Genomic DNA, 19,080 nt, shown 5'->3' with positions numbered 1-19,080 from the left:
TCTGAAGCAGAGCCATCCCAGCCAACATCAATTTGTGAGTGAGGAACAACAACAACAAAAAGGTGTGTGTTTGTGCACCGTGACAATTTGGGGACTGTTTGTTACACAGCATCATTGCAGCAACAGCTGACCATTACAAGAAGGGAAGGTTGATGAGCTCACTGTGACCCTGCTAGAAGGAAGTGAGAGGCAACTGGCCACCCCACAGCAGTGTCCACCATGCACACGCCTCCTCTCCTCTGTTGTGGCAGAAGCGCTAGGAATTGGGTGTGGCTTCCTTCCTTCCTGAGTTTCCAGTAGTTTCCTCTATCTCAGAGACAACATGTAGATAACACAGTCTGCTGTGTTCTGGATTTATCTATCCGCGTGCCATCCCTGCCCATTTCCCCTCTCAACTATAAGCTCCTGGAGAGCAAAGACTGCTCTCACAGGAGAGCATTTCCGTGTCCCCCCAAGGCATGGAACAGAGCACCAGGCACTTCACTGACTTGATAAACACTCATTATTGGATTGAGAAGAACAGATGGGGTCTGTCCCAAGGATGACAAACGGCCCTCAGAAATGGTGAGATCAGCGCCAGGGCTGAACCATTAAGCCACAGGGGTGGCCTTTAGGCCACAGTTCCCTTGACCATGAGGCCTCATCAGTTCTCAGGGGCTGTCCTGCCTAAGGACACCCTTAATGAAGGTCCTGCAGGAGACACGTCTGCAGAGACGACCCAGAAAGTACACATGAAGCACCCACCGAATGCTAGCTCGGCTCCAGGACTGGCATGGGTGACACTATATAAGGTGGCTGGAAAGTCCCACTGGAGGCTGGGCACCTACCTGAGAGCTGGGTGGGGCAACCAGATTGATTCCTGCAGGCGCTGCCAGTGCTCCTGAGGGTGGGCCCATGGCAGAGGTGATGACTCGATATGGAGAGCCCAGGGCATTGAGGGGGGTCCCCACTGCGCTCAGAGTCCGTGGGGCACTCACTGGGGTGTCCGTGTAGTTGGGGTGGCTGTCCATTGGCTTCCCTGTGGACAAGGCTGCCGACGGGCTCATGGACGTGGAGCCGGAGTGGCTGGGCGAGCCTGTAAGGAGAAGAACATAGGTGATGGCAGACTGGGGGGCACAGAGATGGCCGCCATGAGGACAGAGCCCACCCCCATCTTGCTTCCTTCCAGCCCCACTGCATATCTGTGAACCCCAGGTGCTCACGCCCCTACTGAGTGGGTAGAATAAAGGCAAATGAAGAAGAAAGAGGGAGAAGGCCTTCTCTAGGACAGAACTCCCATCCACGGTTTACTTCGCTGCTGCCTGCCTGGAATCTACCTTGGACTGTGTCACATCCATAGCCAGAGCCACAAAAGGCACAGCCCATGAGCTCCCAGGCCTGGGAAACGGCAGCTGGGGCCAGCCAGCCAGGGAAGGTGAGTCAACTCCAAACCCCCATGTGGAGGTAAAGCGAACAGGTGCCCAGCTGCTCCCGAATTCCCGGCTTCACACTCCTGTTGCTCTGAGAGTCGGGGCAGGGCTGAGCCTGCCAGTCAGGAGACTTTTGTTCACTCACGTGCAGTGAACACTGACTAAGGTGCAGGTACTATTCCAGGCACTGGGGATTCAGAGCCCAAGAGAACACCATCCCTGCCATCAGGGGTCACACTCCACCATGACAATGGGACAGCAGACGCCACTGTCATGCCCTTGACTGCCTGTATCTTTTGCAGCTTTGTGCTCATGAAGTTCTTGCCCTGCCTATCTCTATAGCCCGGGAAGAAGACTAAGGATGGATGCGCGTGGCCTCGTGGCCACAGGAGCCCCGGAAGGCAAGTACAGTCAGGTCCATACTTTCCTACCTCGAGGCACAGGGAGCTGTGGTCCCAGGGGTCCACGGAACAGCCCCTGGGCACGTGGATATCTGGTACCATTTTTCCCAGGTTGAGTTGACAGCAAGCTCCCTTACGGTCAGTCACAGCTCATGATGACAGAGAAAGAGGGTGCCCTACTGTCATCTCAGGCGCCCAGCACAGAACATTCTCACCCTAAGAGAGGAGCTATACACCTCGGAATCCGTAGCAGCAAAGAAGAGACTGGAAAAATGATAGAGGAGCTCACCCTGTGTCACAGAGCTACTTCCTTGCTCTATCACTGTTCACTCAAGGAGTATCTCTTGAGTATCTTCTACATTCAGGATGCTTTCCAAAGCCTTGGGAGATATGAGGGGCCATGAAGGGTAGTGTTAGGAGAAAGATACGGGGGGGGGGATGTGCCCCCTTTGAATGCTGGGGGGAAGCAGAGCACGTCAGAATTATAAATGGAGAATTATTGTTTCATTACTGAGATATAATTGACACGCAACATTATATTAGTTTCAGTGGTGTAACATAATGTGACATAAACATAATTTGTTTATACTGCAAAATGATCACCACTAATAAGACTAGTTAACATCCGTCACCACACACAGATAGGAATTTTTTTTGTTTTTTTTAACGTTTTGTTTATTTTTGAGAGACAGAGACAAAGTACAAGTAGGGGAGGGACGGGGGGGGTGAGGGACACAGAATCCCAAACAGGCTCCAAGCTCTGAGCTGTCAGCACAGAACCTGGCTCGGGGCTCGAACTCATGAACTGTGAGATCATGACCTGAGTCAGTCAGATGCTCAACCAACTAAGCCACCCAGGCGCCCCAGAAATTCTTTTTCTTGTGATGAGAACCTTTAAGATCTACTCCCAGCAACTTTTGAATATACAGTTCAGTATTATTAACAAGAGTCACCATGCTGTACATTACATCCCAGGACTTATTTATGTTACTAGAAGTTTGTAGCTTTTCACTGCTTTGATCCATTTGTCCCACCCGAACCCTACCTCTGGCAACCACCAATCTGTTCTCTGGAGCTATGAGCTCAGTGTTCTTTAATTATTGTTACTAGATTCCACATAAGTGAGATCATACATGATCTGGCTTCCTCTGTCTGACTTACTTCACTTGGGCATAATCCCCCAAGGTCCGTCCGTATTATCACAGACAATGAGATTTCACTCTTTCCGATGGCAGAATAACATTCCATCACAGATACCACTTTTATCCCCTTCATGGTGACAGCTCGGTTACCCCCACATCTTGGGGATTGTAAATAATGCTGCAATGAACACAGGGGTGGATATACTTTCTTGACTTCATGTTTTCTCGGTGCAACTACTCTTAAACATAAAGACTCCACCGGAAAAAAATGTCAGCCTAGAGTTTCTCTTGAGCTTCTGCTAACAAGCCTGAGGTCCCTCTGTGGAGAGAATAGTCAGTCCCACATCCAAAGAAGCTCTGACCCTCCTGCTGTCCGACACAGGGAGTCTGCATTGATCAGGGACACACGTCTCACGAACAGATAAATCCCAATCACCCTGTTCTAAGTAGCTCAGTTGACAGAGCACCTGGGTGGCTCAGTCAGCTAAGCACCCGGCTTCGGCTCAGGTCATGATCTCACAGCTCGTGAGTTCGAGCCCCGCGTCAGGTTCTGTGCTGACATATCGGAGCCTGCTTCGCATTCTGTTCACCCTCTCTGCCTTTCTCCTATTCGTGCTCTCTCTCTCTCTCTCTCTCTCTCTCTCTCAAAAATAAATAAACGTTATAAAAAGTTCAGTAGTGCAGCTGAGGATGAACCACATTCCAGGGGTCCACGGAGGAGTAGCAAAGGGGTTCAAATGAACATGTCAGACACATATCATGTATCCTGAATAGCATTAGGCAAATTCCATACATGAACTCATTTCATCCTGACTGTAAGCCTGTGAGGACCATTTCAGGTACTCAGCCTACCCCCACCCCACCCTTGCTGTCCTCTGTTCCAGGATGATTTGCTCACCCCTCCATTTCTATTAAGTTTTTATTCCTCCTTCAAGGTCTAACTCAAGTGTCACCTCCTCCAGGAAGACTTCCCTGGTGTTCCCTGGATTAGCTGGGTGTACTTTTCTGTTTTCTAATAACAGCTTGTGTTTATTCCTATCTTAGCACTTATTCTACTGTGTCACCATATTTATTTATCTCCCTGTCTTTTCCACTAAACTGAGAGAAGGAGAGAAGTATCCATTTTCGCTTCCCCCCCCCCCCCCCCCCCCCCCGCCCAGAGCGTGGTACCCGGTACTGCCTGGGTAATAAGTGACAGAACCTAGATTCAAGCTGTCAGTCTGAAGCCCATGCTCTCTCCTGTGCATGCCGTCAAGGACAGGAAGGATGATTTGGAGAGCCATCATATCACAAAGTACAAGATGACTCAATTATGAAGTGATCTCAAGCTGAAAGTTTATCTGAAGGAGAGAGAGAAAAGGGCAGCTTCCAAGAACTCAAGCCAGAAAAACCAAAAATCTTCCCAGATGGCCACTGATTGGAAAGAACAATTTTAAACTCTTCTGAGGCCCTGGAAGGCTGTGACATTTACAGAGGCCAATGTATATCTAGAGCCCGTTACTAAGATAACATGTGACAGGTGAGTTGGAAGCCAGCCTGTCTTGAAGGGCCAGGAGCCCTGCTCTCTGCTGGGACAGTGGCTGTCCAACCCCCTCTCCATTCCCTTCTGGCTTCAGCTTCAGACCAAAGGATCCCGCTACTCTCCTTTTTATTCCGCTTGCATGGGTCTCAGAGAGCCCTTGCTTTTTCAGTCCTGTACCCCAACAGCAGGCCCAGAGAGTGGGACAGACAGAAGCCACACAGCTTCACATGCACTTCTCGACCCAAGAGTTCCCAAGGTGTGCAGCCTATAACACGGTGGTGACGGACACCTTTGGGGGTATTTTGAGTGGTGTGTGGGCAATACAAAATACTAATCGTTTTAGGAATATTTTTACTGTTTCCTTCTATTTATAGCAGATGACTGTGCTTCTATTTTTGTATAAGATTACCTTTCTAAAAATAGCTATTTAAGTTTTCAAAAAGAGAGTAAATTGACCTAGGACAAAGGGTACTCCGTATATGGAATATCATGGGAAGAGAGGGCAGAGGGGTGATGGGTAAGAGAAACACTGACCTGCACAAAAATATAGAAAACATGGACTTTGGGGAACTCACAAGTTGTCCCAAGAATAAAACGAGATGAGATGAGAGCGATTGAAATGAAAAGTATATTGCTTTTATTTTAATAATACTAAATATTAGGACAATCAGAATATGCCTTGACTGCTCAGTCATGTTGTGAATGATGCATCATGGCCGGGGCACCAGGGTGGCTCAGTCAGTTAAACGTCTGACTTTGGCTCAGGTCATGATCTCACGGTTTGTGGGTTCAAGCCCCACATCCGGCTCTGTGCTGACAGCTCAGAGCCCAGAGCCTGCTTCAGATTCTGTGTCTCCCTCTCTCTCTGCCCCTCCCCTGCTCACGCTCTGTCTCTGTCTCTCAAAAATAAACAAACATTGAAAAAAAAAAAAAGAATGGTGCATGGCTGAGACAGAAGGACATAGAGTTAAAGCTTGGTTTGCAACGGCCTTGAATGTAGTGTGTTTCTGCTGAGTCAGTGATGGGGAAGAGGTGGGCTACTTTAAAACTGCACTTAAAAAAAAAAATTCGCCCAACATCGGGTTCCAGGCTGACAGCCGGATAGCGCAGAGCCTGTTTGGGATTCTCCCTCTCTCCCCCTTCCCTTCTCTCTCTCTCTCTCTCTCTCTCTAGCTCTCGCTCTCGCTCTCGCTCTCGCTCTCACTCTTGCTCTCTCTCAAAATAAAATAAAAACACTTAAAAATTTTTTCTCAATAAAATTCAAAAAGACAGATAACATCTTACATGATCGCATGTAAGATGCGATCTTTGCCTCTCCCATGACTCAGTGGTTCTTTGACATGAATAGCTTTGCTTTTAGAAGAGGTGGAAAGAGAGGCGCTCGGGTGGCTCAGTTGGTTAAGCATTCGACTTCCGATCAGGTCATGAACTCGCAGTTCATGAGTTTGAGCCCGGAGTCTGGGCTCTGTGCTGTCTGGTTCTCAGAGCCTGGATCCTGCCTCAGATTCTGTGTCTCCCTCTCTCTCTGCCCCTCCCCTGTTCATTCATTCTCTCTCTCTTCCTCTCTCTCTCTAAAAAATAAACAAAAACATTTAAAGAAGAGGTGGAAAGAAAGCCTCTAATGATAAAAGTGTTTCTCAGTGGAAACGTAACCCGTTCTCACTAACAGACACCAGAGCATAGCTGTCGAGGACACTTTGATCGGCCTCTCTCCCTCTCCCCGTTTTCTCGTAGCCACGGGGCAGCCACAGCCAGTGCCAAAAGGTGCCACACGTTTTCCAGAAACCTTCTAGTCCAGATCCAGGGCCACAGTTTCCTCTAGGGCTTCCACTTGTCCCGTCAGCCCCCTCTGCCCCGGCCCCACACCCCGGCAGCCTTGCTCGCCCCTGACCCACACCCTCCTGGTCCCCCTTAGCCTCACCCGACTCGTGCCCACCGCCGGATGCTGGGGAAATGTGCAAACCCTCTGCTCCGCAGAGCTGATTCTCTTTGCTCCGCAGTGATTTTTTAAATACAAACTGACTCATCTGATGGGAAAGGGCTAGTGCCCTCTCTCAGAAATCTCTCCTCTCTTGGCAACATCTAAGAAAACACCGTTCATATTTCTGGGCCTCGTTCTGTCCAGGCGTCTCCAAGACCCCTCACAGCGCGGCTCCGTGAGCACGGGGGTAGGAGGCGGCCCACCGGCATCTCACAGATAAAGCGTGGGTCCCAGTGATCTGACATGGTCTGAATCTGGACCACTTTCTGAGGGGTCCCTGTCATCGGCACCTGGACAACGTTAGACCTTCAGTCTGAGATGCTGAGCATCACCAGCAACCCAAGCTGTTCGGGGCGCCTGCACTGTGATGATTCCAGTGAATCCTGAAGTCTGTGTGTACGTTGCGGCACGTCGGGGTCCAGGACACAGTCCGTGTGCAATACGAGACTCTGAAGCCAAAAAGTCCTCAGTCCTGTAAACTTGAGCAAGGAAGCTGACCTCTCTGAGTCATGGTTTTCTCACCCAAAACGGAGACACACATGCCTACATGAGCAGACTGACCACAGCACCTGGGAGCATGGGCCCAGGGTAGCAGGTGCAATAAACTACCATCATGTAGATGCTGTTGGGGAGGGGCCGTGTCTGGCTTGAGGGCCATTGTAGAAGATCACGTATGTCCAGGGCTTAGCCGAAGCCAGGCCGACAGTTAATGCTCCATTAAGGATGCTCATTGCCATACGCTGGTACAGACATACCAGTTGTTTACAATATTGAATTTTCTGAATCAGCTAGTAAATAGCCACTGCTCTGAGCCCGGAGCACCCCCATGCCCCCGGCCACTCCACCCTTCCCCCAAGTCCCCCAGATCGCCCAGTAATCCAGCCTGCCACACGCAGGTCCTCCACGTGACTTCCAGTCTGACCGTCTGGTGTCGTGCTAGGTGTCACACACTTTCCATTTCTATCCCTTGTTGCTCACAACTCGCACTGTGGTGCCCAGCACTGTGCCTGGGACACAGCAGATGCTCAAAACATCCTAGACGATGGGGTGGGATCCACTTTGGGGTGATTTTTTGTTAACGAATATAACCCTATAGAGCCCACCAGCAGAGTGGCACCTGGGCGGCTCAGTTAGTTAAGTGGTTTCAGCTCAGGTCATGATCTTATGGTTCATGAGCTCGAGCCCCGTGTAGGGTTCTGCGCTGACAGCACACAGCCCGCTTGAGATTCTCTCTCTCCTCCCTCTCCAACTCTCCCCGACTCATGCTCTCTCTCTCTCTCTCTCTCTCTCAAAATAAATAAATAAAATTTTAAAAAAAGAGAGAAATCACTTGCATAAGAAATCTATGTGCCTGGTGTTTACCAAAACTAAAATCTCTGAGTAAGGAATTGCGGGTATGTGTTGGGGGGTGGTGCTGTTGAGAAAGAGAAGCCCCGGGTACTCTGAACGACAGAATTCTTACCAAGGTGAGGAAGTTGCTTAGCAACTCATCCTCAGCCAATGAAAGGGAAATGTCAAGCACGAGTCTTTCTGACTGGCCAGACCAGGGAGCAAATGGCTTGGTGTTTCCACCCGTTTGCTGCTGTGCCTGGTAGTTTGCCGGCAGTAACAAGCCTTTGCTGGATGCAATGGGAAGTTGGAATGAATCACCGATACTGGTAAACACACCCCTCCAGGGAAGGGGATAGAGGGAAAGATGTGCTGTTTCTGAGAGTCAGGACTCTCCATTTATATCAAGGGAGCATGGCAGGACCCAATCCCATTTAACCCCCTCCGCCTTGGGCACAAGGGCACACCCAGGCCCGCCTCCTTGTCTCCAGGGAAGGGACATGGTGCAGGAGCCCCAGAGTCACAGGCTCATTCTTCCTAATCTAAGGGAAACTCGTTCACACATCCCTTCTGCCTCTTGGCTCATAAGACGCAAGCAGGCTGCTGAGCGAGGTAGGCAGAGACTTGCTGCAGGAAGACACTTCCACTGACACTTGAATCGTCGCCTCCTTTGATGACTAACAGACTCACAACGACAGATAATATTCACTGAGCACTTGCCATGAGCTGGACATGGGTCTCAACGCTTCGTGTATACGGACGCATTTCACACCTACAAGCCCAGTTAGGGTTGGTATGCCTCTCCCTACTGGACAGATGGAAAGCTGGGAGACAGAGAGATTAAATAGAGTGCCCGAGGGAATGTGACTAATGAGTTAGACAACTGGTACCTGAACGGAGAAGGGAAAGCAGCGGATCCGCAGCGGATCCGTCAGTCCTCAGACCAGCTGTACAGACGGCTCTCCCTGCCCTGCCCTCCCCAACCCAACCTCCCTGCAGCCTCTCTCTAGACTTTGACTTTGATCCTGACACTTTTTTTTTTTTCATTAAAGATTTTATTTTATTTGTTTAAGTATCCTCAACAGCCAACATGGAGCTGGAACTCACACCCTGAGGTCAGGAGTCTCGTGTTCCATAACCAGGCCAGCCAGGCACCCCTGACCCTGGCACCTTCTGACTAGGACCCTCCCCATCCTGACTGAGGCCCCTCACAGCTCCTAGCTGGCCAGGACTCCCTCCAGCAGGGTCCCGGCTCGGCCTCACTTTTCCCCTCCCTTTTGCGGTAGACGGGCACTCAGATGCCACCAAGCTGGTACACACCTCTTACATTCGAGTCATGATCAGCATGTTCAAAAGCACCTGCACGTAAACCTCGGTGCTTCACAGCCACCCTGACGCTGGGCAGGAAGGTGTTGTACGGGCGCAGAGCTCTACATTTTAACAGGTGCCCAACCCCAGGCGGGAGACACTGAACTCCCAGGGAATAAGGAGCAGAAGCAGGAAGCACATCTAGGGCCGCCTGGGGGGCTCAGTCCGTTAAGCATCCGACTTCTGCTCAGGTCATGATCTCGCGGTTCTTGAGTTCAAGCCCTGCGTCAGGCTCTGTGCTGACAGCTCAGAGCCTGGAGCCTGCTTCACATTCTGTGTCTCCGCCTCTCTCTCTGCCCCTCCTGTGCTCATGCTCTGTCTCTCTGTCTCAAAAATAAAAACAAACATTAAAAAATTTTTTTAAAAACACACACACACAAAACAAAAACGCATTAAAGAAAAAAGAAGCAGAAGGCACATCTTTCTGTGAGAAGCCTTCTCTGCTACGGAAGTGTTTTCTGGGTTTCTCAATGGGGAAAAAAAGGGAACATGATAGAAATGGAAAGAGTGTGACAAAGGGCTCAGCACCCCGGCCCCTGAGCAGCAGTGTGGGGACACAGAGACCAGCATCTGATCCGTTGCCTGCCTTCCGCCCTCCCATTTTTCAGAGCCTCACAGGACAGCCCTCAGGTTTCCTGCTGTCCCTGAAGGGGGGGCTCCTGGCTGCTCATGGTGGGGGGTGGAGGATGGGGTTGCCTCTTCCGGTGCTTGGGGGAGGGGAGGGCCCCGTGGCATCCCTTCTTCCTTCTCCCTCCACTCTGCTCCCTGTGAACCCAGCCCCTTCCACCCCACCTTCCCTAAAATCTGCAGTGATAGAGGTAGTGAAAAGCAGGCAAAGACTGATAATCAGCCTCATTATTACCAGCATTATATATAATTATAGCAAAACCTTACTCATTTCGATCAATTGAGAGGAAAAAAAGTCAGTCTAAATTCGTGACAAGTTGGCAGATTACTTTTAATTTACAATTTTATTACTTCCAAGTAATGCACGTGAAGAGTTTGTATTTCGAGTACCACAAGCTAATGGTTATTAAGTGGAGATTTTATAAAATCTGCTTTAAAAGACTCTTTTGTAATTAACACCCCGTTAATATGCTAATGATGCTCCTACTAGGCTTTTTAAATTGCTTGAAAACAGATGTAACTTAAATAGGGCAACACTTCTACCATCTTATTTGTCCCACAAACCTTTCTTTGGTTATTTTTTTTGGTGAATGAGCAAATGGAAACTAGTTCATACCACAACCAATTTAATCACCTTTCCAAATTAAGTAGGTCATAAATTAATAAGGCAATATTGTTTGGGGTCAGAAGCCAGACTTTCAGGACTTGAAGAACCACCCTATTTTAGAGAAGAGAAAATAATCCCAGAGAGGTTGTGTGACTGGCTCAAGGCCAAAACACTGGGTCTTCTGACTCCCAGGTTCAAGGTCATTCCATGTACTATGTACCATCTTACACTCATAAACTCTTTATAACTATGTGCTATTTATTTCCATGTCAGTTTTTGGCTCAGCCATAGTCAAAAAAATATTTGTTGAGTACCTACTATGTGCCAGACCCCAGGCAAGGTGCTACAGATAGAGTGGTCCCTCCTGGGGTCCACTGTCTATTTCACATAAGCTTCAAACGGACTCAGACTAGTCAGTAGGGCAGAAATGATCCCCATTAGACAGAGTTAGAAAAACGGGTTCAGGATGATAAAGTGACCTTTTCAAGTGCTTGTTGGGAATCATTATAGACCTAGAATGTGAGTTCAGTCTGGCACAATTTCTGTCGACTTCTCTGCATGTCATTAATGGCATTTTGCTTGCATACCACCTTTCCCACTCAGGACCAAGTTAGGGACCTTGATGGTGCAGGTGGATATCAGGCTTTGTCTCGCTCGTAAGAGGGACGTGAGGATCCTGGAACGGGGACTCCACTAACCAGGAGCTGCCTGTCCCTTTAAACCAGCCCCATATACTGGTCCACAGTGTGCCAGTTTGGTCCATGAAGACACGGCCAGTGAGCGTTTCAGCCATTTGCTGAGGATGCTCCCGCCTCACCCCTTGTTCCTAAAGTCCTTGAACATCAATTTTGTCCACATCCAGTGCTTGAACCCAGGACCTCAATCCCTGTTTCTGTCTCTCTGGACTTCTTTTTCAGATCTGCTCTCCCTAACCTCAAAATATGGACGGCTTTCTGGGGCACTCAGTCGGTTAAGCGTCCAACTGCGGCTCAGGTCATGATCTCAAAGTTCATGGGTTCGAGCCCTGCATTGGGCTCTGTGCTGACAACTCAGAGCCTGGAGCCTGCTTCAGATTCTGTGTCTCCCTCTCTCTCTGCCTCTCCCCGCTCACACTCTGTCTCTCTCTCTCAAAAATAAATACACATTATCATAGTATCATTTGTTCTCAGGCTCTAAATGCCTGAATTCCTTGGACCCATTCACTGAACCTCAGTCCCAAGAAACATTTCTAGAAGTAAATCATCTCCAAACATCATGCAGACTTCAGAGCTTGTAGCTTGTTTGTCATTCCTTCAGGACAAGGGATGGATTCTACTTCTCGGTGTCCTGCACAAGCCTTGCACAAGCCAGATACTTCACCAGTGTGTGCTGAACAACTAGATGGCATTCCCAGAATGGTCTAGAATATTCTCTCCCTGATGATGATCTCTAACCTTTGCTCTACTCCCCTCATCGCTGGGACTGAGCAAACACAGTTACCTTGAGCCCCAAACTCTCCAAGAGACTGCCGCGCATGACACTGACAACCAGCAAAGGAGGGACGAAGGAGATACTGAGTCACAGAAACAAAACCCAGGCAAACCAGCCCAGAAGAAACATCCCAACATACGTGTTCAGCACGTTCCTGGTCCCTCCTCTGACTTCTTGTCAACGCTTTCTGAATTAAAGATCACGAGCTTTTCCATTTTTTAAATTCAGATGTTGAATTCTGAATCCCCATCAGGAATTTGAGCTTGATTTCGAACCCAGAGACTCCCCATCTCCCTCCTCCTCTCTCAGCCACAGCATCTGATAAATGCAGCAAGGTTGCCTGAGGACTCATCAAAGTCACTGGCTGGGGGCCAGGGTCTCCTGAAGACCGGAGGGGCTGGAGGTCCCACGTCAGGACTCCTCCTGCCAGATCTCCCGGCCTTAACACAGATCTTAGAACTTTCTGGAACAGGCACAGAATCCGTGTCTGTCTTCGCTTTGTCAGCGTGTCACCATGTGCCATCTGACACTTTCGGGACAGGCACACCTCCCCTCGGAAAACCTCCATACTTTAGAGCTATAGTCTCCAAATTTTCTGAAATGGGAAAAGGGACCTTTTACTGTGTGTGTGTCCAGGCTTTGCTTTACTAAACCCCTACACTGTGGAAGGTTAACACTGACCCTATGTGGTAAGTAGTATTGAGTTATTTTACCAAAGGGCGGGAGGGCTCCCCCCCACCCCACCCCCACCCCCGCACCTTCCTGCCACCCCAGGGGGCCGCCAGGGAAACCCAGTCTGAAGACCACAAGCAACTGCAAGACCACAAGCAAGCCACACCTGCTTCCCCAAGTGTCCTGACCTGTCACTAAGGGGTCACCCTCAGACCTACAGCCCTCTCTCTGTCCACCTCGGAGGATGCCGCTCTGTGGCAGGGAAGCTGGGGGAGGGGCTGTTCAGAGCTAATGATCACACAACACTGCAAACCAGAGACCACTCAGAAATGGTGATAAAACTTCTCCGGAACGACTTCCTAGGGGTCAGCAAACATCCTGAGACACAGCACATCCCGGTGCCTTAGTGTGTGCGACTTTAATTATACTCTCCCCCCACCCAGGATCCAAGCAGTTCCCCCAGAGACCCTGTAGCCGGCAAAGACCCAAATGTTTTCTATCTGGCTCTTCAGAGAAAAGTTTGCCGAATCGCATCCTAGAATGTAAAACAGGGTTCCACATGTTGGAATAAAGTGGGGTCCACCTGGAAATTTTTTTCAATTATTTTTTCAACATTTATTTATTTTTGAAAAACTGAGAGAGAAAGAGAGAGCAGGGGAGGAGTAGAGAGAAAAAGAAGACAGAATCAGAAGCAGGCTCTAGGCTCTGAGCTGTTAGCACAGAGCCTGACTCGGGGCTTGAACTCACAAACTGTGGGATCAGGACCTGAGCTGAAATTGGACCAACTATGCCCCCCAGATATCCCTCACCTGGAACATTTTTTGATTTTTATTTTCTTAGTCCCTTCGGGTGCCCACTCTCCCTGCCCCCACCCCGTCATTTTATTCACTGCTGCAACTGTGCAGGGTCCGGGAAATGCACTGTGATCCCTAAGAAAGTTGCGAAGAGCACAGAGTAAGAACAGGGGAGCCTAGGGGGCTCAGTCGGTTAATTTTGTCTGATTTCAGCTCGGCTCATGATCTCACGGCTCATGGGTTTGAGCCCACATTAAGTTCTGTGCTGACAACTCAGAGCCTGGAGCCTGCTTCCAATTCTGTGCCTCCCTCTCTCTGCCATTCCCCCAATCACACTCTGTCTCTCTCTCTCAAAAAATAAATCAACATTAAAAAAAATAAAAATTAAATTAAAACCTGAATATGGCAGTTGTTGTTCTAATATATAATTTGCCCATTGGTGGCAGGTATGGGACTCCCATCGCCCCACCCCACCCCCTCGTCGCCCTCCCCCTCCTACACCCCCAGCAAGCAGCACGCACAACACGGGGCTTAACCCTAGCAGCCTTTGCACCTGCCTGGATTTGGATCCTGGGTCCGCCCCTTACCAGCCGGGTGACCTTGAGCAGTTTACTGAACCTCCCCGAGGCTCTACATTCCCATCCGTAAAATGGGGATGGTAATAATAATAGTGCCTGACCTCCAGGGATCCTTGAGAATATTGAACGAGATGATGTTTGCCATATCCGGGGAAGAGGGTCTGGCACACAGTAGGTGCCTAATAAATATGAGCTATTACTCTTACTCTTTTCTGAAGATCACTGAGCCAGGACCCGGGGCAGCCTCCTGAAAGCCGCCCAAACCCAGGCCCGTTAGAAAATAAACTTCTGCACTCCCTGCGCCTCTGAGTCTTCTTTCAAATAAGCAGGGAAAAGGCCTGCTTCCTCTGGGAGCATGCGACAACCCAGCCACCCAGTTGTGGTGGCGAAGTTCTCCGTGGCTCCAGAAGCTACATAATGAGGGGAAGGAAGAGGTGGAGGATTTAGATAACTCTTTGCACGATTTCTTTCCCCAGTTGCTATTCAGCTCTCTATCTCCTGGTAAGATTGTAAATGTTTCAGAAACAGTTTACACTAAATATGTTCCTTCCTAAGTCTCATAAACAGTCACTTCTTCCTACATAAACCCAAACCACTTATGTCCATGGTAGGGTCCCCAATAGCCACCCACACATTTGCGGAGGGGAAAATGATGTTCCGGGGCACACATCTGTACACACACACACACACACACACACACACACACACACCCTTCTCCCACATCCACACACATTGTATTGTTCCCCCCACTCATACACATGTGCTCATGTGTACCCGTATGTCCAAACCACCCCACCATGGCTATTCTTGGGTAAGAAGCAGTGTTCTACACAAATGCTCAAGGTCAGCTGGGCAGGGCTCTTGCAAATCAGCAGGCCTCCAGGAGAAGCACCAATTATGCTCCAGAGGTCCCCTGATCGATCGGTTAAGCGTCCGACTTCGGCTCAGGTCATGATCTCACCATTCCCGAGTTCGAGCCCCGTCGCCAGCTCTGTGCTGACAGCTCAGAGCCTATAGCCTGCTTCAGATTCTGTCTGTCTGTCTCTCTTTCTCTCTCTGCCCCTTCCTCACTCGCTCTCTATCTCTCAAAAATAAATAAACGTTAAATCCTCAGCAGGGCTATTTTCTAGCTACGAGACCTTCAGCAAGTTACTTCACTGTGCAATGCCTCAGTTTCCTCGTCTGTAACAGGAGTGTGATAATCACGGTGGCTACTCAGAAGGTTGTCCTGAGGACTGAACGAGCTGAGAGTGCACATGCTTATGAGGGTAGCTGGCCCTTCACGAGTGCCGCGGCCAGCGTGCCTGGTGACTGAACTGCGAGTCCCCTCCCCACGTCCCATCTCCTGATCAACTTGTCGCCCTGAGGATTACCGCACAAGCGGTGGGGGAATTACAGGCTTTGTCTTGCCGTCTTCTTCGAGGTAGCGACTGTCTCATCCAAACAAATCTCTTCCTGAGCAGCTGGAAAAGCCAGGACTTGGCAGAGAAGGAGAGAAGGGTTCTCTCCTCATCACAGGGCAGGGCCAAGAGCATGGAGATTGGGCACCTCTGGGAGGTCACTGCTGCCCAGGGAGTCGCCACCCTTTGGCAGCTTGGCCAGTCCCTTGTTCACTGAGGGGCTGAGGATCTCACATCTGGTAAGCACAGCCTCAGACGCAAACCCTTGTGTTATTTCCCAAGGGTGACTCTGGGTCCCCAGAGAGCCTCATGCAAATCGCAGGAGCTGCTTGTAGTTCCATTTGTTAATATATAAAAAGGCAGGGGAGGAGGGGGGCGTGTGCCAAATCATTGCATGTGTCCAGGGTGGCTCTCCGTGTTGAGGGTGCAGGTGACAGCCACCGCAGTCCTCAGTTTCCCCCGTTCCTGCGAGGAGGGGGGGGGTGTTTCTCCCTCACCACAGGCAAGTTCTCAGACAGACCTCCCCATAGCGGGGGCTGAGCTTCCGCTCAACATCTCAGCAGCCTCTCCACGGGCGCGTGCAAACCAAATGGAAAACATCAACAGAACTAAACAAAATCACTCTCTTCCTCCGTCAGGAACAAGGAAAAGTCGCATCAGAGGGAGACAGTTCAACAACCTCATTGCCCTCTTGGCTCTGTTCCTGGGTCCTATCAGCCTCCCTGGCTGTGCTCGCTTCCTTTCGTCTGAACCCTACTTACGACGCTCAATACTGGAGTTTCCACCATGCTGAAATCTGGACCCACAAAGTGTGTGGGTCCTTGTGGTTTGAATTTTACTTCCCCAGATTCCTAATTCATTATTCTACAGGAATGTTGGATTTTTACATGAATTTGCCTGTTACTACCTCGAGCAAAATGGAGGGGGTGAAAATATTAACTTTTATTAAGTACCCAATATATGGACAACACTATAGGGCTGCTTTGCCGAGTGTTAGCACATTTAATTCTCCAAACAATACTTCGATGCTGGGCTGATCAACTCCATTTTAGAGGTGAAGGCACTGAGGCTCAGAGAGGTTCAATATCCTGTGGAATGTCACACAGCTAGTAAATGAACCAAGTACAGCTCTCAATATCTCTCTCTCTCTCGTGCTTTTTTTAGATTGAGGGAGTATTAGGGTAAGTTTGAGTCGGGGGCTTTTCTCTCCCACTCAACCCCACATAACCTTAGATGAGTCCTTGCCTTCTGGAGACCTCAGTTTCCACCTTGTAAAATGAGAGGTCTCAGAAGCTCTTCCGAGGTTCCTTAGGAAGGCTAACATTCCAAGATTCCAGCAGGCAGCCCCCGCTGAATTTGGGGATAGACCCTCTTTATCCAGCCTTTCTCTCAGCTTCCTCCCTAGACCTTTCCACCTTCCACCCTGTCATTCGCTCCCACTGTCTCAGGGGTTTCCATGGCTTTCATGAAGCCATGACCTCACAGACCTTGGTGGGGGCGGGGGGCGGGGGGGTGGAGGGCGCCAAGAATCGCACGGACAAGCACGGTCCTCAGCCAACTGAATTCAGAAGGAAAAGGAAAAAGTGTTTCTCAGCTGTGAATGGGACCAAGATGGGAGCTGAGAAGGCTTTTCACACCCAGGACCCAACTATAAACCGGAGATCAGATGTCCCGGTCACAGCCTTGGCCACCACTCTAACTGGGTCAGATCACAAGATTGACCCCAGTAATTTAACCATCACCTCTTCCAGGAACATCTCCGTGGCCCCCCACCCGGTGTGTCCCAGCAACAGCCTCCTCCTGCTTCCGAGAGAACACACAGCAAGAAATATTACAACGCGTCTGTGTAATAAGCCTACCTTGTCTCCTTCCCATCTGTCTTCCCAGAACCTAACACCATGCTTGGCTCACAAAACTACCCAGTGCGCCCTAAATGACCAAGCAAGCCCCCTGGCCCCGCGCCTCCTGGGCAGGGACCCACATCCACCTTGCAAGGCCCCTCCACGCCTCACAGAGGCTTCTGCCCGGCGAAGTGGGCAAGCTTTACTCCCTAGCCCTCAGATGAATTGCTGATCTGTCCACGCAGGGGGTCGGTTGGGAGAGCAGGGACTTGGCGGTTCTCAAGACCTAACAAGAATTTCTGCTTTGTCCTGTCTGCCAGCATCCGCAGGGCGAAAGCTTCTCTTCGGCTCCCGAGAACACAAGCTACGTGCCACCGGCTGACAAGTGAGAGGCCAGCTGGTCAGCTGTTGGTTCCGTTTATTCAAAGCTGGGCGGCTGGGCAGTTTCTGCCGCTGAATGGACGGAGCCCCAGGTCTCCCATTGAGGCAGCCCCTGTGGAGGGTGCCCCAGGGCTGCCCTGGCTGGCTGGCAACTCGGATCTCCAGTCTCCCAGTTCCAAGAGCCCAGACCCCCGCCCCCAGATCCCACCCTCAGAGTACAAGTGACAGCCGGACCCTGGCGACGGCACTGGGAGCAGCTTCAGGGAGGGGGCGCGAGGCTATTAGCAAATCAAAAGGGAAGACCGCAGAGGAAGGAAAACACCCTGGCAAATGAAAGTGCTACGTTTTCTTTGCAAAAATCCAATTATAGGGAGATTTGCTTTTAGATAAAACAAGCACGCCCTCCTTACGAAGTATCCCAGGGACCCTCAACCGACTGGCGAAGCCTCGCTCACGTTTTTCTCATGACCAGTTGGATAACAGGTACATCATGGTAATTCCCTTTGACTCTTGCACTTTTCACACTCACACAAACACACTGGCTTCGAACAATGCTCTTATTCCGTCTGGGTCTCAGACAGATTCTCAAGCAGGTGGGTTTGAAGGCTCCTTAGAATGTTTGCACGCCCTCCCTTCTGCTCCCTCATGCAGATCTGCACAGACCCTCACCTCTGACCATCCCCTCTCCCTCCCTCCCTCCTGCACAGCCCAGACACACTCACAGGGGAAACACCACCGCTCGCTTATCTACATCCATGCCCTCCTGCTAACGCACCACCCTGCCTTGTCCACATTGCCGGATCCCCCGGGGGCTCTGTCCAGCCAGGCCCCCACCCCCAACCCCGGGGCCCAAGTGCAGCACTCACCGCCAAAGCCTGTGGGAAACTTCATGAAGTGAGAATAATTCCCATACATGTTTACTCTTCAGTTCATGTTCCTCTCTCGCTCGCTCTCGCTCGCTCTCGCTCGCTCGCTCGCTCTCTCTCTTGCCTTTTCCGAAAAGCACGGCCTCCCGGGCTCCGGAGCGCAGCCTGGCTGCCTTCAACTTGGGCTAACAGGAGTGGTCATCGCTTCCTCGCAGCCCGGGCAGCTCGGGCTGGGCCAGCCCTCCGGGATTAGTCTGGAATCCGCCTGTCGCTCGGAGCGGCCACATAGCGCGTCCGGGCTGCGCGGCAGCTGGTGCCTGTCAGTAACCACGCACGGCGCGCCCGCCACCAGGGGCTCTTGATGCTTTGATTCACTCCTATTATCCCGGGAAGAGGATCCCTGTGCGACCGCCCCCGGGGTGGGGAGGGGGAGAGGGGGGAGGCTGCGGGGGCTGGGGGCCTCCTCCTTGCCCTGCACCCACCCACACACAAATCCAATGGGGTTTGATTCCAGCGCTTTTTCTCACTCCGGCTTCTGTCCCGTCAGTCTGGTGCACTTGGTTGGGGGGGGGGGGCGGGGGGAGACAAGAGAGAACAGATCCCCTTCCGTAATTGCAACATTGGGAAAGTGCGAGACTGTGTCCCCAGCTGTGGAAAGTCAGCCCAAGCATCCCTTCGGGGTGGCCAGGAAC

General features: G+C 50.7%; 1 protein-coding gene across 1 annotated transcript in view; it reads right to left on the bottom strand.

Moving 5' to 3' along the window:
- The window catches only part of RXRG (retinoid X receptor gamma), a 45,381-nt gene extending 26,937 nt beyond the window's left edge, over nt 1-18,444 (bottom strand). Inside the window, exons 1-2 of the mRNA XM_039221247.1 lie at nt 18,389-18,444; nt 828-1,075 (exon numbers count right to left, since the gene is read on the bottom strand). Of these exons, the coding sequence (XP_039077178.1) occupies nt 828-1,075; nt 18,389-18,437 (297 nt within the window). The 5' untranslated portion in view covers nt 18,438-18,444. The remainder of the gene's footprint in view (nt 1-827; nt 1,076-18,388) is intronic.
- Nucleotides 18,445-19,080: the final 636 nt, after the last annotated feature.

Source organism: Hyaena hyaena, unplaced genomic scaffold (genome assembly GCF_003009895.1).
Source record: "Hyaena hyaena isolate Hyena2069 unplaced genomic scaffold, ASM300989v1 scaffold_968, whole genome shotgun sequence".
NCBI lineage: Eukaryota > Metazoa > Chordata > Mammalia > Carnivora > Hyaenidae > Hyaena > Hyaena hyaena.
Note: the sequence above shows the minus strand (reverse complement) of the source record. Positions and strands in the feature narration are given on the sequence as shown.